We start from the raw sequence: 23,173 nt of genomic DNA, 5'->3' as shown, positions 1-23,173 counted from the left end.
TCTCATGAACAGAGTGTTTCATCTATCCTTAGACAAATTTGTCATAATTTTCAGAGATGATGTCTTGATCTACTCGAAAAACAAGAAAGACCATGAGAAACACTTGAGAATTGTCTTAAAAAAACGTTGAGAACATAGCGTCTCTATACCAAGTCCAACGAATGCGAATTTTGGCTCAATGAAGTCACATTTTTGGACATATTATCTCATGAGAAGGGATCAGAGTGTGTCCTGACAACATACAAGTTGTACTCAAATAGAGATCGCCTACTAACCCTAAGAAGATCAAGAGTTTCTTGGGATTAGCAAGTTACTATAGGAGGTTCGTAGAAGGATTTTTTTTTTTATAGAAAGACCAACGACGCAACTATTCAAGAAGTGAATCAAATTTTCTTGGACAAAAGGATGTGAGAAAAGATTTTAAGAGCTCAAGAAGAAGTTAACCACTGCACCAGCGTTAGCTGTTCCAAAGACTGACAAAGAACAGGTGGATTATGTATACACGTCCAAGAAAGTACTCGATTGCGTGTTAACACAAGAAGGAAGAGTGATAGCATACGCATCATGAAAGCTTAGACCACATGAATTGAACTATCTAACTCATGATCTAGAACTAGTTGTAGTAGAGACACCACCTATATGGATTTAGATGTGAGATGTTCACAAACCATAAAAGTTTGAAATATTTTTTTTGAGTGAATGAATCTTAACATGAGATAGATGAGATGGCTCGAACTAGTGAAAGACCATGGCGGTGCTAATAACTACCACCCAGACAAAGCTAACATGGTAGTTGATGCCTTGAGTCATAAGACTCAATTTAAGTTGGGATCTCTCCTCACTCGGGATGAGGGACACACGAAGGATTTTTGTAGAATAAGTTTAGAAGTTGTTTAACCACCAGAATCTGTAGAAGGGATTATCGCAACGATGGTAGTAACGCTCGATTTGGAAAGAAAGATTTTAGAGGCGCAAACAAATGATGAGACCTTGGGAATTTACGTATAACAATAAGATCAGGCACACCTAGAGGTTGCTACAAAGCATCAGGTAATGTTGTGGTGTTTAAGGAAAGATTGTGTGTGTTCACACGATGAACAATTCAGAGATGAGATAATGAGCGAAGCTCATGACACGCCATATACTGGCCACCCGGGAAGCATAAAATGACAAAGACTTGAAAGAAAAATTCCGATGGAAAGATATAGCTACACTTGTTGAGAGATGCCTAGCATGCCAACGAGTGAAGGCTTTGCACCATAGACCATATGGAAAATTACAACCATTTGAGATCTCATAATGGGAGTTAGAGCACTTTGCAACAGATGTCGTGACTAGTTTACGAAGTTGAAAAGTGGGAGTGCTGCCATCTGGGTAATAGTGGAGCGACTTGCGAAATGAGCTCGTTTTATATCAATACCGATCACATACGGATCAGACAAATTAGGACAATTATATGTTTGAAAAATTGTGCGTTCCACGGTATGCTCGTGTCAATCACTTTGGACTGAGATTCGAAGTTTACATCTAGATTCTGTATGAACTTGTAGAAGAAATTAGGCACCAGGTTAAATTTCAGTACCACCTTTTGCCCACAAACATATAGATGGTTGAGAGAATAATTCAGACTCTCGAAGATACGTTAAAAGTAGTACAAGGCAAAGGTGAAAGTGATGAACAGTGATGTCATTGATTGAGTAATTGCCTACAATAATAGTTATCAGGCAACAATCAATATGGCGCCTTATGAGGCAATGCATGGAAGAAAATATAGATCACCACTCTACTGAGATAAAGTAGGTGTAAGGAGAATTTTAGGACCAGACACGATGAATGAGATGATTGAGATAGTCTGACAGAAATCAAGATGAGGGAGTACCCAGAACTTTTTTTTTGCAATGATATGCAAATTTCGGGACGAAATTTTTGTTAAGAGGGGTAGTATGTAGTAGCCCGCTATTTTATTTTATGATTAAGAGCAATAAATGCAATATTTATTTTTACATCTTTCAGTTGATTTTAATCCAGTGATTAATATTCAGTTAATTCAGCTAAGAGTTCTGAATTAGATGTCATTACCTGAGATGACCACGATTGAATTATTGAGTAGTCAATGATTTATTTCAGAATGATAATTGACTTAACGAAGTCAAGTTATTATTTTATTTGTAATCAAAATATTATTTCTATTTATTTAACTTTATTACTTGAGTCGTGAGTTTACTCCGAATTGTGAAGTGAATTAAATCTATGGATACAATTTAGATTCATTCTACGAGTATCACGATAATAGTAAGGCAGGAAATCAAATATCGAATAACAAGATTTATTGCTTCTGTTTATACTTCACTTTACAAACCCCTATATATATATATATATATATATATATATATATATATATATATATATATATTTACTTATCTATCAGCATTTAAAGAGTGAGATAAGGGAAAGAAAAAAATGCACTCCACGCCTGCTCAGCTCCACGCCTATTGTATCTTTTTGACTCCAGCCATTTTGCACATTTTTGACTAAAACAAGTGTGCATTTCACACCCGAACACCTTCATTTTGTTCCAGACTTCAGCAGCTATTAATCTCCATTTCGTTCCCATTCCACACTTAGAAAGTTCAGGACAGTAGGGGCCTTCATACATTCTCTGCCAGGAGGTAAACTTCTTTAACTCTCTTCAACTCCTCCAAGATTTCACCTACATTAATGGAAAGAACATTCATTTCAGTTCAGTTCAATCATTCCAGTTCGTTAAACTCAACGGCAATCAGCCAACCAACAGTCATTCCCAAGGTATTAATTCTATTTCAGATATCCATTCTAGTAAGCATTCATACCAAGCATAATCAGTTCCAGATGATATAAGACTCACATAAGCATGATAGACATAACAGACGCAGACTTTATCATATAGAACACCAACCTCTATTGTTGAACAAGTGTCAATAAGAATTCGAGTCAAACGAGCATAGTATGAGTCACATGCGAATGAGAGTTTAGACTGCATCTGTTTATATTTTGTCGTTGAGAACCGAAAAGGAAAAGAAGGAGCAAGATGTCTACTTAGCTTTAGGAAGGAGTGGGCGACTGCCCTGCTTCGAATCGGGAAGACGGCGCGACGACGGAGCCTCCATTGACGTCGGAACTAAAGAGTCGCAGGAGGTGGCAGACATCGCCTACTCGCTGGAATCGTACAACGGCAACGACCGGGACGATTCTGACTTAGGCATTTAGGACTTCCTTTTTCTCACCCCCTTCTTTCGGCTTGTGAGATACGATGGAGAGAGAGAGGACGGATGGACGGCGACTGTAAATCGCCGGGTTTACAGAACGCCGGGGCGCCGAGCAGAGAGGGAGACGGTTCAAAATCAAAGGGGGAAATTAGGGCTGCTCGTTTGGGGATCCCCCATTAAATTGAGGAAGGAGGGAGGACGAACGAAGGCGGCGGCCTCAGAGACGCAGACGACGGCCGTTCGCCGGACACCCAATTGCAGCGGCGACGGCGACCTTCAATTCGTGAATTAGGGCTCGCTCTCCTCGCCTCGGACGAACTGTCAGCAATAGAGAAGATAAGGAGAGAGAGGCGGGTGCGGCCACGCCGGACCTAGGATCGGCGGTAGCCGACGCCGGTCGAAGCAGAGGCGGCGGCTGCAACCTCGACTGAAGGGGAGAAGGCGACTGATATGAGAAGAGAGCTCGACTGATGAGAAAGAAGGAGAGAGAGAGGCCGACTGATTTTCTTTTAGAAGGATTGGGCCTTTGTTATTTATTCAAATTGGGCCTTGTTTTATTTCAATTGGGCCTTTAATTTATTTAATTTGGGCTGGTTTAAATCCTTGAATTGGACCTTGATTAATTATTTCTTTGGGCCGAGTTTATTTATATTAAAGCCCAACTGCATTTTATTAATCGGGCTGCTGTATTATCTTAGCTGGGCCTTGATCGTTTAATTTATTTATTTGAGCCCAACCAATCAATTATTTATTCGTGGGACCAAGATTTATTTAATTACTTGAACCAATGAATTATTTCAATCGGGCCTTTTATATTAATTATTAAGGCCACTTCCACTTAATTAATTATTAGGCTGTCTTATGTTGGACCTTTTAATTATTCGAATTTATAACATTACTTTTCCTTATTATTAAGCCCGATTAATTATGAGGTTATAAAGCGAATAAGCCTAGGTATTTATTTCTTTTCTATCGAATACAAGGAGCATGATTTATTTAATTGGCGGATTAGAACACCCTATAGAAAACGGATTAATTTTAGATAATTATCCGGCTTCATGAGATGAGACTTAGCTTTTGTTTAAATCCGATAGCCTGGATTAATAGTAAAATTTCCGATTATTATTTCAGAATAATAATTCATGCATAAGAGGATCATGCATCGTTAATTTCGTATTCTCATTATTTGAGGATTTTGCTCGAGCAGTATCTTATTTATATTCTTGTAATAAAGGTCAAGCACGAGATTAATAATCAGTCAATGAGCTACTGTACCACAGAAAGTTTCTATCAGGTGGGCATTACTTTTACTATACGTATATAGAGATCCCCTGCGTGTCGTAGGCCTCTTATACGAATGAATGCATGAGATGATTTAATTGTTAATTTCAGTTTTATATATCTATCAAATGAGTTTAATGTTACATTTGAGCAAGTTATATCGTTACAAAATATTTGAGTTAAAGTTATTTCAAGTATTGTCTTGCCATAAAATGTTTAAATTTTAGTATGATATCTATCTGCTTTGGCTTTGCCAATGATGCAATCGAATTCGGGTCCTGAGCAGTTGATAGTTATCCTGCCAGGGCTAGTGTACACCAGTGACCGTGAGTCATCTAGCGGGTTGGCCGGTCAAGTGACCGTGAGAGGTGGCCACCTCTCCGGCACACAGTTCCAGATATGATAGATTACAAGAGAACTTAGACTGCAGTCGAACTTTAAGAATCACAACTGAATTTTGTAAGCTTGGGCCTTTTTAGCGAAAAACCCCTTGCTGTACTGTTTATGATGGCATGACAATTTAAATCTTTACGAAGCATGTTATATTTCATAGTAGGCATATGTGCCCACTGAGTACCTTTGTACTCAAGCCCTGCATATATTTCTAAATGTGCAGGTTGAGCAGCTACCGATGGTGATGAAGTGACGAGCGGGACTTTTTTTTTGTCTTATTATGTATTAATGAACTCTAGGGATACATGTCTTCATACATGTAATCAGAACCTTATTCCGCTGCGTACTCAGAAGTTTTATGTTATTTTGGCTAAGTCGGAGTTATCCGAACTTACTAGTTATTTGAGTTTATACGACTAAACCTCCGTCATATTATAAATATCCCTTTTGTTAACAATGATGAAATGTGATCCTTCCTTGTTTGATTATTCCCCTTTCCACCCCGCTTCTAATCTCCCTCCATTAGTCACGGTTTCCCGGCTTAATTATCCTTAATTAGGTCCGGTCGTGACAGCAGGCGGCGGCCCGGCGATGGCAGCGCACCGCGGTGGTGGTGTCTGCTGCGCCTGGGTCCAGCGACCGAGAGTGAGCGAGAGAGATAGAGGCGAGAAGGGAGAAGAGGAGACCGAGGGGGTGAGAGGGAGAGCGGAGGCGACGGCGAGGCGACGCGCCGGAGGCGGCGCCGTTCTCAGCCGAACAGAGAGAGAGAGACGAGAGGGGGAGCCGATAAAGAGAGAGAGGATGATAGGCGCAGCTTTGAATGTGTGTGTTTGAGTGTGTTTAGTGTGTGTTTTAATTAGGTTTAGAATTAAAAGTGGGCTTGGGCTTTTATTTAAGTTGATGGGCTTCTCTTATTAAAGAATTTGGGCTCGGCCCTTTTACCAAAATCTGATAGACTTTTATTTAATGGACTTGGGCCTATTTTAAATTAATTGCTTGGGCCTTTATTAAATAAATTGAATGGATCTAATTTATCTAATTAATTTGGGCTTATATCCATTTAAATTATTTGAGCTCTTAATTATTAATTTAAATTGAGCTTGATTAATTTAATTATATATTGAACTTTAAATTAATTATTTAAATGGAGTTCTTTTATTTCAAGTATTTTTTACAAATGGACTTTAAAATAAAATATTTTGAGTTAAACTCTTATTTAAATTAATTCTTTTCAAATGACTTATTAATATGGATTATTTGAAAATGATTAAATTATTTGAAGTATGAGAAAGAATGATCTATGATGACATAATTTGTTTATGTAATATTATATGATTTGTTATTAAATGACGGAATATCTGACTTGATGGCGTGAGTAGAATGAGTTATGGTTGATGCGCATGTTGATATTCGAATAAACGGTTTCGAACCTAAATGTTAGTTATGTGATAGATGTTTTGAGTTTAAGGTTTTGAACGAGACAAGATTAATATGGATGCTAGAACCCTAAAATCATTAAAGGAGATAGTTTAGTTTAGAGACCTATCTTCCTTTCTTACACGACTCTTCGTCAATAAAGGTCCAGACGGGAAGTGAAAGCTAAAGAAGGAGGTAACTCTACGCCCCTAGTGGGAACGGAATGAGGTGGGCTTTCTTAAAACACGTATATAGAGATCCCCTGCATACAGGCCTCTTATACGAAATGAAATGAATGACATGATATGACTGTATTATTTCAAATGGTGAATGGTTCTTATGAAATGAAATGTTTATGGAAATGATTAAATGATGAATGGTTCTTATGAAAGAAAGGAAATGTTTATGAATGATTGTCTGCCAAAAATGTTTGTGTTTTATGTATGTATCCTATCTGTGTTGGTTCGCCAACTATAAAGGAAATCGAATTCGGATCCTACGCTAGACGAAGGTTTGCTAGTAAGGGTTAACGTGTACACTCATGGAGACTGTGTGTCGCTTGCGACCGGTCTTAGCGTCCGTGGAAGGAGGCCTCCTTCCCGGCGTGTAAAAGGAACAGATATGGATCATATAGACTGAAAATGGGATGCGCATCCAACTTTATGAAATGAAAGAAAATGTTTAGTAAGCACAGGTCCTTCAAGTAAAACCCTGTGTGTTACTGTTGGCAGTACAATAAATGATATAAAATGTTATGTTTCCGGCATATGTTCACTGAGTATTATTACTCAGCCCTGCATGTTGTTTTCCCTAATGTGCAGGTTGAGCGGGTGATGGAATGGAGTGGAGTTGAGCGGATGTACCTTTTGACATAAAATAATAATGTAACCTTGAGTATACATCTTCATATGTATATCTCACACGTATTTCCGCTGAAAGATACTCTGATTATGATAATGTTTTATTTTAAGTATGATACTCTTTTGTTGAGTAATCCACTTCGACGGGCCTTCCCGAACGAATGTCTTGATTTTGCCCAAGTGATCAGTTATGATCCTAGTGTTATATAATAAATGTCTCTTTTCGTAAAATGTTTGATTGTTAAGTAAATGCCCCTTTCTTTCCCCGCTTCTTAATCCCCTTCCCGAGTCATAACCCCGGTTAAACCATCCTTAGGGATTGCGGGCTGTGACAACTTACAGTAGTTCCACTTTACAAAAAATTAATGTAATAGTGTAATAAATTAATGGTGACAAGAACCAGTACACAGCCTTGACTATAGGATGGGATATTGTATTTTACGCTGTGAAGCGCCAACCCTGATTCAAACGCCAGCATCATATAGGCCAGGTCTGCCATAGAAAGGACCAAATAATTTCTTTTGTGAGTTCCACAATAGGTATAGACACCCGAATGCCAACGTTCTCTAGTGGAATAAATTAATATTTATGAATTAATTATGATTTGAGCTGATCATACTAACTAATTTATTTGAGGCTCATCTTTATTTTTTGTATTTGATCCTTGGACTGGTCAAAAGTATCCTGAACCCAATAGAAGAGAAATAGCTCAACTCATAAGTCAGGCCCATATCATGTATTTATAATTATAAAAACAGATCAACTCTTAGAACAGTACATACGTAATTTCAGATTACAGAAAACTAGGTTTCGGTGAAAGCTGAGCGGTGCATGTTGAGTGGGATTTTTCTTTGATACAAGTACCATAATTTGAGTAACATTTTGTGAAATTAACCCCTAATTCTTGTCTTCCTATAAGTAGAGATTATTTCATCTTTAAACATAACATTATTGAAATTGAAAATATGACATAATATCCTACAAATTACTGACTTTTAATCAAATTCTAATTTTACACATCAACTTCAAAATATAATCACATCAACTTAAAAATATAATCATCTGACAACAATTGAACTTTTATTTAATCATTTTCGTATGAAATTACACATAATTAACTGAAATCAATTTAAATCCTAACTGCTCACCATTTGGGTGTTTGTTTAAAAAAAACTGAAATCAATTTAAACAAAAGGAAAAACGATCATGTTAGCATTAAATTAGATCGGAATCTAACTCGTTAAATTGAACTGGAATCCAACTTGATATCATGAGTTTAAAAGTTCGATAATTATATTTTAAACTGGCATGCAAAATCAAAATTAGTCAAAGTTCAATAATTTACAAACTATTATCCTTAAAAATAAACTATATCTGTATTTTTATTTATAAAAAAAAAATAGACAAAAAATTGAAATAATAGCATAGTTAGGATGGAAAATCGGGTATACCCGACACCTGAGAATTTAGGGTATCGGGTCGGGATCGGGTATTAGGGGCAAGAAATAATCGGGTATCATATATACCCAAATTACTCGATATTAAATATAATTACTTTTTCAATTAAAAAACACTCATTTTAATCTTGGAAGGTCTGGCTAGATGTATTAATTCATCTAGTGTTGGTAGCATCTCTTTGTGTTTCATTTATATTGATTTAGGCAAGCATCGGTAGAAATCATAAAATACAAACCTTGTAGTTTGGAAAGTAATCTAATACTCTCTTTATCCACGATAAGTGTGATTTTTTGTCATTTTCGTTCGTCCATAATAACTGTTGTCTTTCCATTTTAGTACACTAGCAGAAAGAACGTACGGTGTACGTGTAATTAATGTTATTTTAATTGGTAATCTATTATTTAAAAAAATCTATTAATTCATTACTTTTATTAGATAATTTTATTGGATGAATATATTTATTTATAAGTCTTATCAATAGCTTATAGATATAAAGTAGAGTAAATATATAAAACTATCCACTTTCATATTGTAAAGATAAAAATTGTCCACTAAGATAAAAATAATAAAAACTGTCAACTTTTTGATTGAAAAGACGGAAATAACCATCACTTTAAAATAATAAAAAATATCCACTCACTTCTATCCCTCTCTCCTCTCTCTCTCTTCACCTTCACGTCACTCTCTCTCTATCTCACTACCGCCACCACCTCTCCCTCGTAGCATCCTCCGCCGCCGCCTCCACCATCTCTCTCGGCGTCGGAAATCCGCGCCACCAGAAGCTCCTCCGCTCAACGAGTCGAGATCTGCTTGTAGTAGCCCGCTATTTTATTATATTTAAATCCAGTAATATAATAATTATTATTTCATCTTTCAGTAAATTAAGCCCAGTAATTATTTATGATTTAAATTCAGCTTATGACATTGGATTATATTGAAGCAAGGTTATTATTATATTTCTACGCCAGTTAGCTTCGCGTGAGTAAAACCACGATGAGAATTATTGAGTAAGCCAATAATGATTCAATTCAGATTCATAACTGACTTAGTTAAGTCATGTTATTTATTAATCACAATAGAATTATTTTTCTATTTTTATTTCTCGAGTCGTGAATTTATTCCGGCTTGTGAAGAATTAAATCTACGTTATTAATTTAGATATTATTCCGTGTATTAAATCTAACACGCCATGCTCCCTCAGCCACTCTATTAATATATGCTCACCCGTGCTTAGCTTTTCTTTTTCTACTCCTACATAGTCAAAAAAGGAATTCAGCAAACAAATCTCAAGAATGTCAACAGCAAATCTCATCTTTAATTCTTCAACCACGCTCAACAATTTAGCCGTACTATTCATCATCTGTTCACACTAATCAGCTCTCCATAAGTTCAGTATAAAGCGCAGCAAATCTACTCCTTCCATCAAGAAATCACCAAGCATAACCTTCTCATACCCATTCCACACTTAAACGTCTTCATCATTCTCTGCCAAAGTTTAATTCAATATTCAGCAATCCAACCAAGCACCATTCAAGGGGGGAGCAGTAGCGACTCGGTGCTTGGCGGCGGTTTCAGGCGAGAAGCTCGCCTTGTTGCTCCACGACCTGTTCAGTCGGGCCGAGAGACGAACGAGACGACGCGATGATGGAGCTCTCACCGGCTTCGGAACTCGAAGAAGAACTGGAAACGGCGAACACCCGGCTGTTCGCCGGCCTCCCTACAACAGCGGCGTTCGGTGCTTGGCAGCAGAAGTCGGCCTTGGGCGAGGCAGCGGCAGCCGACGACGGTGGTGGCTGTCGGAGCTCTACAACAGCAGCCCGCGACTCCAGAACAGCAGCAGTCGGCGGCCAACTCCAGAACAGCAGCAGTCGGCGGTGGCCTCGTCGTGAGTCGCCGGAGCAGCAGGAACAACGGCGCTGTAGTGAAACGTTGAGGGAGGTGACTGACTGGCGGTTCTTCGCCGGAGGAGATTCGAGAGAGATCGAGAGGTGAGTGTTTGGGTGGTTACCGGTGTATGCGAGGGAGAGAGAGATGGTTTCCGGCGATGACTCGCCGGGAAGAGGGGCAGCGGCGGAATTTCGAGGGAGGAGATGGCTGGATCGAACGAAAGAGAAAGAGAGAGAGATGATGTTGAAGCAGCGTTCGGTTTTGCTAATTAAAAGAGAGAATGAATGTTTGCTTTTAATAAAAAAAAAATAGAGAGAGAAGGAGTGTTATGCTTTTGATAAAAGAGAGAGAGAGAACCGATAAAAAGAGAGAAAGAGATGTCGGTAGAGAGAGAGATAAAGAGACGTGAATTTGGGGAAGAAAAGGGGAGGATTTTGGGCCGAAAGTTTGGGCTTTCTCAATTGGGCCTAGTTCATTTAATTTGTTGGGCTTTAGAATTTAATTGATGTTGGGCCTAATGTTATTTATGCATTGGGCTTTGAATTTATTCATTTGGGCTCGAATTAAATTCCTATTGGGCCTTGATTATTTTATTGGGCCTTCATAATTATTCTATTAAGTTTAATTAGAGAAAATTTTAAGACTTACTAATTATTAATTAGTAAGTGAATTAGATTATTTTAAGATGAGTAGATTATTAAAGATTAATAATCCGACCTCATAAGACGAGCTTTAATTCCTTAAATAGGATTAGCATCTGATAATTTAATTAAAGGAATATGAGTCATGCATAATCATTTCACGCATCCTCATTTATTGAGATTTTTTGAGAATTAGAATCTTATTTTCTCGGATTAAAGGTCAAGCACCAGAGTTAGAGCTAAACCGTGAGTCTGCTATTCAGGTGGGCATTTCTTATGCGTAAAATAAAAATGCTATTTAAGAACTATGCAACTTTCATGCTTTAAAATGCAAAATTAGATTTTTAAATGAGTTATGCTTTATTAGGCTTAAATGAGTTAAAACTTTATTTCTCTTTATTATCTACGCTTGTCACGCTTTAATAATTTACGCTATGCTATTTACGCTTAATTACGACTTAAATTTTTATAATTTAATATTTATGCTTTGTTACGCTTTTAAGTGATTTACGCTTAAGTGAGTTACGCTTTGTTACGCGCCTATGTGGTTCACGCTTTGTTACGCTTTAATGCTTTACGCTTATTATTTAACGCCTATGTGAGTTACGCTTTAATGCTTTACGCTTATTATTTAACGCCTATGTGAGTTACGCTTTAATGCTTTACGCTTATTATTTAACGCCTATGTGGGTTACGCTTTAATGCTTTACGCTTATTATTTAACGCCTATGTGAGTTACGCTTTAATGCTTTACGCTTATTATTTAACGCCAATGTGAGTTACGCTTTAATGCTTTATGCTTATTATCAAATGCTTATGTGATGATGTTAACAAATTCGATTCCTGAACGAATAGCTATCTTACCAAGGATATATATATATATATATATGCAACGCGACCGTGAGTCAATGAGAGGGTTGGCCGGTCAAACGTCCGTTGAGGGAGGCCTCCCTCAACGGTACGATGCTAGCGTCTGTTGGGGGAGGCCTCCCTCAACAGTACGATGCCGTGTCCGCTGAGGGAGGCCTCCCTCACGGCGCGATGCCTGTGCTCGTTGAGGAAGGTCTTCCTCACGACACGATGCTTCTTAATAGGACTTTCGATGATGAAGAATGCACTCACGCTATTTATGGATTTGGAAATGTTTAATGAGCAAAGGATTTGAAAGAAACTTATGTCTTTTATGCGATGTTGTGTTTTGTTGTTGATGTTATGTTATATGCTTGGCAACTGCCCACTAAGTACTCTTGTACTTAGCCCTACGTATATTTATGTTTGTGCAGGTTGAGCTGTGATGGGCGATGAAGTGTTGCTGAGTGGAGTTTTTGTCGAACTTAAAGTAGGCTCAGAAAGGATACATGTCTTCATACATGTATCTCAGTTATGCATTCCGCTGTAAACTCTGATAATGTTTTAGTCAAGTCTATAATTATGTCAATTACTCTTCAAGAAATATTTAACGCATACTCGGGTTCATCGAGTATCCTTTTTAACTATATGCGCCAATCTTTCAATGTCTTAAATTTTATTTCAAGAATTAATGCTAGATACAAATGTCTATAATCGAGTTGTAAATGAGTCAAATGTGCCCTTTCTAACCCCGCTTCTTAAATCCCTTCCCTAGTCACGATTTCCCGGATTAACTATCCTTAGTTAAGGCCGGTCGTGACACTGCTCCATCTCTCTCTCGGCGTCGGAAATCAGTCGCCTCGTCGCCTCCGCCATCTCCTGCTTCACCCCCGCCGCTCCGCCGCCACTCAATCTCCGCAGCGCCGCACAGCCACCACCACCGCGGCGCCTCTTTCTATCTCTCTCTTTCAATTCTGACTTGGAGAGCTTCGCCAACAACAACGAGATCTCGTCGACAATGATCGACAGATCTGGACATTTTGGAGCTCGACAATGGTGGCTGGGCAGATCTGGCGCGGCCGTGAGCTGCCCACTGAACGGCAGATCTGGCGCAGGCGATAGAGGATGGGGTCGGACGGCGGTGGGTGGCGTGGGGTCGGACGGCGGTGGGTGGGGTGTTGTCTTCGACATCTTGCTCCAGATCTGGAGAGTCGGCGGCTGTTGTCTTCCACCTTCCTCCTCCGCGAGGCCCGCGTGGACGCCGCCGACCTCCGCCTCCTCGCCTGCAGCGTGGAGCGGCAGCTCCGCCCCGCTCTCTACTTTCTCCAGGGCATAATCGGCATCGAGGACGTCAACAAATCCACTTCCTTTTCCTCAAATCCATCGTCTGCTGCAGATCCTCCTTCGATGCCGAGTCTGCAGCCCCGATGAATTCGACGATATTCCACTCGATGAATCCATGGCAGCAGCAGAGATTCAATTTTTTTTTCTTGTGTTGGTGATTGGAAATTTATATTACATGTGCTTGGTTGAAATGAAAATTTTTAGTTATTGTAAGAAATAAAATGAATAATATTTTTTTTAGTGATGATTTGTGGATTTTATTAAAGAGATTTGATCGATTGAAAAAGAAACATATTTTGGATAATTGATTAATGTTCTTGAATTCACAATCAAATTTATGAATTCACAACATAATATTCTTGAATTCACGCTCAAATCTATGAATTCACAACTTAATGTTCTTGAATTCACAACCAACTCGATGAATTCACAACGAGATCTATGAATTCACAACCAAAATAAATTCTAGTTTCAGTTGTGAATCCAAACTTTAAAAACTCAAATTCACAACTATTTGAATTCACAACCAAAATAAATTCTAGTTTTGAATTAAATTCTGATTGTGAATTTTACTGGTTGTGAATTCCCAACCAAAAAATTCTTGCTATGTATTAAATTTTGGTTGTAAATACACAACCAAAAAATTCTTGTTGTGAATTCGACTGTTTAGGGTTTAGGGTTTAGGGTTTAGTTTTTAGGGTTTAGGGTTCAGTTCAGTTTCAGTTCAGTTCACAACTAGGGTTTAGGTTTAGGTTTAGGGTTTAGTGTTTCATTTCAGTTCAGTTGTGAATTCACAATCGTAACAATTCACAACTAGGGTTTAGAGTTTAGATTGGGTTTAGGGTTTAGGTTTTAGGGTTTAGGGTTTAGTTTTTAGGGTTTAGGGTTCAGTTCAGTTTCAGTTCGGTTGTGAATTCACAACTAGGGTTTAGGTTTAGGGTTTAGTGTTTCAATTCAGTTGTGAATTCACAATCGTAACAATTCACAACTAGGGTTTAGGTTTAGGGTTTAGGGTTTAGTTTTTAGAGTTTAGGGTTTAGTTTTTAGGGTTTAGGGTTTAGTTCAGTTCAGTTTCAGTTTCAGTTCAGTTGTGAATTCACAACTAGGGTTTAGGTTTAGGGTTTAGGGTTTAGGGTTTAGGGTTTAGGGTTTAGGGTTTCAGTTCAGTTGTGAATTTAATGTTTCAGTTCAATTCAGTTCAGTTTCAGTTAGGTTTCAGTTCAGTTCAGTTGTGAATTTAGTGTTTCAGTTCAGTTGTGAATTCACAATCGTAACAATTCACAACTAAGGTTTAGGTTTAGGGTTTCAGTTTAGTTGTGAATTTAATTGTAATACCACGTTTCCTCGAGCTAAGTTTAGAATAATTTTGAACTTAGATTTAAGATGATTCACGCCGGATTGAGGAAAAAGAATTTATTTAATTCCAACAAAAATAATTTACGAAAGCTTTTGTAATTTTTTTTTTCGAGTTATTTAAATTTTATTTTGTGCATTTCATATTAATTTTAAAAAAATAATAATAATAAATACGAGAGTGATTCCTCTGGCGAGTGATTCCTCTGGCGAGTGATTCCTCTGGCGAGTGAACCCTCTGCCGAGTGATTCCTCTGGCGAGCTTTCCTCTGCACTGCCGAGCATTCCCCTGCTCTGGTGCGGAACTAACTTTAGAGAGAGATAAGTCAAAACAAGTGGATAAACATAGTTAACGGATAAGATATTTTATGCAAGTGGATAATTAAGCATGTGTTATTTATCCAATACTTGATGGCTAAGTAAATGGGGTTAAATAAACCAACACCTTTCTTTTTCATCCCCCATAACAGACGTCTCTTTCTTCTCTCTTTCCTCTCTTTTCTCTCTCTCCTCTCTCGACTGTCATCACCCAACACCATTGATAAGATTACTCCACCCTTCTCGGCACATTCGTTATCCCTTCAGTAAGAAGTTAAACCATCAACTCCTCATTCAAGCAACAACAGAACGATTCTCAACCGAAACCTCTTAAGGTTCCCTCTTGAGCCCTTATCTCATTTACTCAACTGTAAATTCAAGCATATCAATGGTGTCATTCCAGTAAACCACCATACCAGTATAAGTTTTTGCAAGTGCATACACTCTGTTCGTATATAATTTTACAAGCATGACATGAAATTGCATTTTTATTTTGCAATAAAAGTATTTATGATTTAATTGGTTTTATTTATAATTCCAATTACTAAAGAAAGTCGAGTAAGAATATTGTTGGTGTTCTTAACTCAAGAGAAATGTTTTCAATTATTTATTCTTAAATTTTGAAAACCCGACTAAGTGAATCATAGAATATTAAGCACTTCACCGTGACTTAAGATTAGATTCAAGGAGACCTTTTGAGAATAGATTTCTTGTAGGCTTTGAGCAACAGGAGGATTAGCACCGCTATTCCGATTCAGAGATAACGTTAACGACAGGCTTTGCCTATACAGGTGGGCTTATTTTCCAAATGTATGATTGAGCTAATGAGCTTAAATGTTTCATGAAATACAAATTGTTTATCCAATAAATATTTTTGTGCACTCTACCATGTTTAAGGCTCGCACAGTTAATCAATTGAGGTTCTCTTATGACCTAATACGTTGTTTGAGAATTGTGTACACTTGTTAGTTGACTCGGTGGGTTGATCTCCATCGGGCTCTAACCAGAGGCGTTATAAGGGTGCTCGGCTGTATGTGTTCCGGAGCATGAGAAATATAAGGCCTGCCTGGGTAGCATCCCGAGGTCAAAGTAAACTTGGCTGGGTTACGCCCTCAGTCCAAGTCAGTGGGAGACAGAGATCTGTCGGTGGCTAAAAGGTCCGGGATCACAGCGAGTAACAGAATAGAGTGTGACAACTGCGCGCAAATCAAAGATATATATATATATATATATATATATATATATATATATGAAATGTTTTAACATGCATAGAAGTTATTTCTCTTTAAAACCTTCTATATCATGTTAGTAAGATTGGATAAACTGCTCTTATAGATTGTGAAATGTTTTAAAAGTTGCAGCCCACTAAGTACATTAGTACTTAGCCCAAAAATACTTTCAAATGTTTTCAGGTTAATGGCAGGTGATGACGGGGCAGAGCTGAGGCTAGAGTTCAACTCCTTATTTCGATTTCCGCTGCAGAACTAGCCAGTATCTGTCTTTTGTTCCTTAACTTAAGACCTATTATGTTGTAACTCTAAACAATATCTTTTGTTGAGCCTAGACTTTTGACTCACAAGTATTTCGATCAGTGAATATTGGTTATCTGAAGCATGACACTAAACTTGTGATCCTGAAGTTGTTATGTTTGTTGATTGATTCGTATCGCTTGAATACTTGTCTTTCTTCATCCAAAGGGGCTAGGCCCGATTATGATCCCTTTTATTCGGATTTCGCAAGGATTCTCCCTTGTTCATTTAGATGATTAGTCGTACCCCAATTATAGTTATTGTTTCAAGAATTGGGGTGTGACAGTGTGGTATCAGAGCATAAGTTTTCTTCCATGTCTCTGATAACCAAAAGCTTCTAATGTTGAGTCTTGATTAGTACCTCTAGACTTCTAAGAAAGTTGTTGAACCTCAACTCGCCGTCACACTGCCGCAAAAAAAAAAGAAAAAAAAAAGGTACGATTTCAAAGTTTCAAAGATTTTAAACGTTTGAAGAGTTTTCAAGAAGTGCGCGCTTTCAGTAAATGATGCTATGTGAATTGCTTACCGCTTTACATATGCTATAAGTTATGAATTGTTAATCGCTTTCATATTGTTATTTTGGGTCTTTGACTCATATAACTAGCTAAGTATCGTGTTTGGGACAACCCGAGCCCTTAACGATAAGATGAGTTAAAGTCGTGTTTAGGACTATTGAGCCTTTCACGAATACCAGATGTATGGTCGAGTTAGATTCTTTGAATCTCTCCGGCAATAGAAAAGTTTCTTGTGGCATGTAATGTCCACGTGTTTCAGGTTTCAAAAATAATGAATGAATGAGAAAGTTTATGTTATCATTTTAGGTTCACTGCCTATACGATCAGAATGAAGGGTCCTCTTACAACTGTTTGAGTACCACCCAAGAATGCCTTGGGAATGTTAGTCGTGATAGCTCCGCTCGATCGATTTAAGTAAGGACTGGTAAGATAGAGACGTTAAACATAGATATGTTATAACGTAGCAGAAATGAGATAAGATTAAGGATTCACTTAAGTATTCCACCAAGATAGATCAGTTTCCACATAGAGTTAGCCTTTCATAGGGTTACACAATAGAAGTAATATACCTTGGGTATATCTATGTATATATACATGTATGCATGCATGCGGAATGAGTCTCACATTTGTGTTGATTTCGTCCGTTAATCAGAATGGAAGACGCGCCAAGAGGACGCGGTAGGGGACGAGGACGTGGTCGCGGACGCGGCAGGGGATTCATCCCTGAACAACCTATCCCTCAAGTAGCACCAGAGCGTACTGCTGAAGAAAATTTTCGTAAAGAAAAGCCACCAATGTTTGATGGTCTGGGTGATCCCACGGACGCCGAGAAATGGGTTAGAGCAGTAGAGCGAATTTTCAGCTACATCCGTTGCGATGACGAAGACAAAGTGACTTGCGCAACTTACCAACTGGTAGACGAAGCCGACTTCTGGTAGGAATCAGTGAGGCGCACAATGACTGAAGAACAGTTGGAAAATTTCACATGGGAAGATTTTAAGAATGAGTTGTATGAGAAGTACATACCGGGATGCTATAGACAGAAGAAACAGAACGAGTTCTGGAATTTGAAGCAAAGGGCTGGGACAGTAACTGAGTATGATAGGGCCTTTAACCAGCTGTCAAGATATGCTCCACTCTTAGTGGACACTGATGAGAAACGCGCCGAGAAATTCAGGAACGGACTGCGCCACGAGATATCAATCTCCCTAGCAAGTCAGGGAGGTCTCACTTACGCACAAACACTGAGCAGGGCTCTCACCATTGAGTCATTGCTACCAAGGGAGAAAGGGAAAGCTCCAGGACAGTATGGACTTGAACCACCTCAAGATGGTGGTAAAGGGAAAAGGAAATGGAACGAGAGAATGGGTGGAAACCCTGGAAATGGAAATGGGAAGAAACCATGGGTTGCTAACCAAAATCAGAATCAGCGTCAGAACCAACAGCCGCAAGCAATGGGGCGACCACTTTGCCCAAAGTGTCAACGACCTCATTCAGGGGAATGCCTGAAAGGAATAAATGTCTGCTATAGTTGCGGGGAAACTGGGCACTATGCTTCAGCATGTCCGAAGAAGAACGGAGGAGCACCTCAACAGCAGAACCCCAGGAATCAGCAGCGACAAAATCAGGGTCCTGGAGGACACCGTGGACAGCCACAGAATGCTAGGGCTTATGCCCTTAACCAAAATCAAGCAGCGGAAAACCAAGGAAACTTGGCAGGTATGATTAATATCTTTGACGTACCGATAATAGCTTTGTTTGATACTGGAGCGTCCCACTCTTTCATTTCATATGCTGCTTGTAAGAGATTAGAACTGGCTCCACAATTGGCTGAGACAACTTTAGAGGTTAGCACCCTTGGTGGTGGAAGATTGGCTGCTAAAGACGTTATCTCAAACTTAGAGCTAAACATAGGTGCTAAAACGTTTAAGGCAAAATTGTATGTCATCGCTATAATAGATTTTGACATAATCCTAGGGATGGACTGGCTTACTCAAGTCGGTTCCACGATACTGTGTAATGAGAAAAAGATCTCTTTCCAATCCGCTGGAAAGGAGAAAGCAAGTTTTCATGGCATAAGAATGGGAGAAAGAGTACCAGTGATTTCAGCAATGAAGGCCACAAAGATGATAAGGAAGGGAAAATGTCAGGCTTTCCTAGTCAGTTTGACAGGAGAACATGAAGTAGAGGAAACGATCGAAGAAGTTCGTGTGGTTCGAGAGTTCAAAGATGTCTTTCCTGAAGACTTACCCGGTTTGCCACCAGACCGACAATTAGAATTCACGATAGATCTGGAACCTGGAGCAGCACCAGTGTCCAAGGCACCATACAGAATGGCCCCGCCGGAGTTACAAGAATTGAAAGTGCAACTACAAGAATTGTTGGACCTAGGTTTCATACGACCTAGCGTATCACCGTGGGGAGCACCAGTCCTATTCGTCAAAAAGAAAGATGGCTCACTAAGGATGTGTATCGATTATAGGGAATTGAACAAGCTCACGATAAAGAATAGATATCCTCTTCCGAGGATAGACGACCTGTTCGATCAGTTGAGAGGAGCCGGTGTGTTTTCCAAAATTGACCTAAGATCTGGTTACCACCAACTAAAAATGAAAAGAGAAGACGTCCAAAAGACAGCGTTTCGAACGCGTTATGGACATTACGAGTTCACCGTGATGCCTTTTGGTTTAACGAATGCCCCAGCAGTCTTCATCGACCTGATGAACAGAGTTTTCCATCAGTATCTTGATAGTTTTGTCTTAGTGTTCATTGACGACATCCTCATATAGTCTAAGACTGAAGAGCAACACGAGGAACACTTGCGCATCGTACTCGAAACCCTACGTAATGAGAGATTGTTTGCCAAATTCAGCAAGTGCGAATTTTGGTTGAAGGAAGTGATGTTTCTCGGTCACATAGTGACGACTGAAGGAATCAAAGTAGACCCCGCCAAGGTCGAAGCGGTCAAGGAATGGAAAGCACCATCAAATGCCAATGAGATTAGAAGTTTCCTCGGTCTAGCAGGTTACTATAGAAGATTCATCGAAGGATTTTCGAAATTGGCTAGGCCAATGACTCAGCTTTTGAGAAAAGGGACTAAATATGTTTGGTTTGAAGCGTGCGAACAAAGTTTTAAGGAGCTCAAGACTAGGCTGACTACTGCGCCAGTGTTAGCAATACCAAAAGAGAATGAAGAATTCGTGGTGTACACTGACGCCTCGAAACTAGGATTGGGTTGCGTGTTGATGCAAAATCAGAAAGTGATAGCATACGCGTCTCGTCAATTGAAGCCCCTTGAGCTTAACTACCCAACTCATGATTTAGAACTAGCAGCCGTTGTACACGCGCTGAAGATTTGGAGACACTACCTCTATGGAGTTAGGTGTGAGATCTTTACAGATCATAAGAGTTTGAAGTACTTCTTCAAGCAAAAGGATTTGAACATGAGACAACGAAGATGGCTCGAATTAGTAAAGGATTACGATTGCACCATCAGTTACCATCCAGGAAAAACGAATGTAGTAGCTAACGCCCTGAGTCGAAAGACGAAGGCTAAGCTAGGGTATTTCATCACCCAGCAGAAAGAATTGATTCGTGATTTCGCCTCCTTCAGTTTAGAGATCGTTCATCCTCCGAACACAGTATCGGGTTGTGTAGCTGCCTTGATAGCTAAACCTGATTTGAGAGAAAGAATTGTGCAAGCACAAAGAGAAGATTGGTTCTTGGAGAAGATGCGTCTCGCTGCAAGAACGAATGAAACGAAAGGATTCTCTGAAGCACATGATAACGCACTTATGGTTGGTGAAAGATTGTGTGTGCCACATAAGGAAGAATTAAAGAACGAGATTATGAGCGAGGCTCATGATACTCCTTACACTGCACATCTAGGCCGCATAAAGATGTACCAGGATTTAAAGAAAATTTTCTGGTGGAAAGGAATGAAAAGAGATGTAGCCTTGTTTGTGGAGCGATGTCTCGCTTGTCAACAAGTGAAGGCCGCGCATCAGAGGCCGTATGGAATGCTGCAACCACTACCAATCCCCGAGTGGAAGTGGGAACACATCAACATGGACTTCGTAGTGAGCCTACCGAAGTCGGCACGTGGAAACACTGCAATTTGGGTCATAGTGGACCGATTATCAAAGTCAGCGCACTTTCTGCCAATTCAAATGACTTTTGGATTGGAGAAACTTGCAAAGTTATATGTCAAAGAGATAGTACGCCTTCACGGTGTACCTGTATCTATCACGTCAGATCGTGACACCAGATTCACATCACGTTTCTGGAAAAGTTTACAAGAAGCAATGGGCACTCGGCTGAACTTCAGTACAGCGTACCACCCTCAGACTGACGGGCAGTCAGAAAGAACGATTCAGATTCTAGAAGATATGCTGCGAACGATTGTCGCAGACAAAGGTGGAAGTTTGGAGGATTTGTTACCTCTTGTAGAATTTGCTTATAACAACAGTTATCAAGCAACAATTGGAATGGCTCCATATGAGGCTTTGTATGGCCGAAAATATCGATCACCACTTTACTGGGATGAAGTGGGTGAAAGAAAGTTGTTAGGTCCTGAACTGGTCCAACAGATGGTTGAGAAAGTCGACCACATCAAGCAAAGAATCAAAGAAGCTCAAGATAGACAAAAGTCTTACGCTGATAAACGTCGATCAGAGTTAGAATTCAATGTTGAGGATCGAGTTTTCCTCAAAGTTTCTCCCTCAAAGGGAGTTATACGTTTCGGAAAGAGGGGCAAGTTACGACCCCGTTATATAGGACCTTTTGAGATCCTAGATAAGATAGGCCCTGTAGCCTATAGGTTGGCATTGCCGCCTAGTATTGGAGACATGCACAATGTGTTTCATGTCTCTCAGTTAAGAAAGTATGTGTTTGATCCAAAGCATGTGATTAAGCACGATGAAGTGGTCCTAGCCCAGGACTTAAGTTATGAAGAAAAACCAGTCCAGATACTTGATCGCAAGGTTCAAGTTTTACGGAACAAGAATATTGTTCTCGTTAAAGTGAAGTGGAACCATCACGGGATGGAAGAGGCCACATGGGAACTTGAAGAGTCAATGAAAGTCAAGTATCCCGAGCTAGCTTACCAAGGTATGTAATTTCGGGGATGAAATTTTCTTTAAGGAGGGAGGGATGTAATACCCCGTTTCCTCGAGCTAAGTTTAGAATAATTTTGAACTTAGATTTAAGATGATTCACGCCGGATTGAGGAAAAAGAATTTATTTAATTCCAACAAAAATGATTTACGAAAGCTTTTATAATTTTTTTTTTCGAGTTATTTAAATTTTATTTTGTGCATTTCATATTAATTTAAAAAAAAAATACGAGAGTGATTCCTCTGCCGAGTGATTCCTCTGGCGAGTGAACCCTCTGCCAAGTGATTCCTCTGGCGAGCTTTCCTCTGCACTGGCGAGCATTCCCCTGCTCTGGTGCGGAACTAACTTTAGAGAGAGATAAGTCAAAGCAAGTGGATAAACATAGTTAACGGATAAGATATTTTATGCAAGTGGATAATTAAGCATGTGTTATTTATCCAATACTTGATGGCTAAGTAAATGGGGTTAAATAAACCAACACCTTTCTTTTTCATCCCCCATAACAGACGTCTCTTTCTTCTCTCTTTCCTCTCTTTTCTCTCTCTCCTCTCTCGACTGTCATCACCCAACACCATTGATAAGATTAGGGTTAATTGCATGTAATATCATGAACTTAACGCGAAATCCAAATTTAGCACGAATTTAAAAAGTTCCAATTAATATCACTACCTATGCCCCGTGTCCAATTTTAGCACCGTTTTGTTTTCCGACAGAACCACGTGGCAATGACGTGTCTTCCGGTAGACACGTCATTGCCACGTACTCCGAAGAGAGAGAGAGAGAGGGGGCTAAAATCGGCGGGTTTGCAGAGGGCGGCGCAACGACCCCTCCCCCCCCTCCCCCCACCTCAGCCTACCAGAATGATGAGGGTGGCGGCGTCGCGAGGAGGGGAGTCGCCGAGAAGGGGAATCGCGCAGAGGGCGGCGGCGGCGCGACTGAAAAATTCTGGAATTGGGGGTAGGGTTTGAA

General features: G+C 39.5%; 2 protein-coding genes across 2 annotated transcripts in view; one reads left to right on the top strand and one right to left on the bottom strand.

Moving 5' to 3' along the window:
* Positions 1-23,173, top strand: part of LOC131020541 (uncharacterized) — a 1,142,091-nt gene that overhangs the window by 561,480 nt on the left and 557,438 nt on the right. The window lies entirely within an intron of this gene.
* On the bottom strand, positions 9,323-13,710 carry LOC131020744 (uncharacterized). Its single transcript, XM_057949760.1, has 2 exons — positions 12,854-13,710; positions 9,323-9,459 (listed from the first exon to the last, which is right to left on the bottom strand). The coding sequence occupies exons 1-2, from the start codon at positions 13,219-13,221 to the stop codon at positions 9,351-9,353; spliced, it is 477 nt and encodes a 158-aa protein (XP_057805743.1). The 5' UTR covers positions 13,222-13,710; the 3' UTR covers positions 9,323-9,350.

Source organism: Salvia miltiorrhiza, chromosome 1 (assembly GCF_028751815.1).
Source record: "Salvia miltiorrhiza cultivar Shanhuang (shh) chromosome 1, IMPLAD_Smil_shh, whole genome shotgun sequence".
Classification (NCBI taxonomy): Eukaryota; Viridiplantae; Streptophyta; class Magnoliopsida; order Lamiales; family Lamiaceae; genus Salvia; species Salvia miltiorrhiza.
Note: the sequence above shows the minus strand (reverse complement) of the source record. Positions and strands in the feature narration are given on the sequence as shown.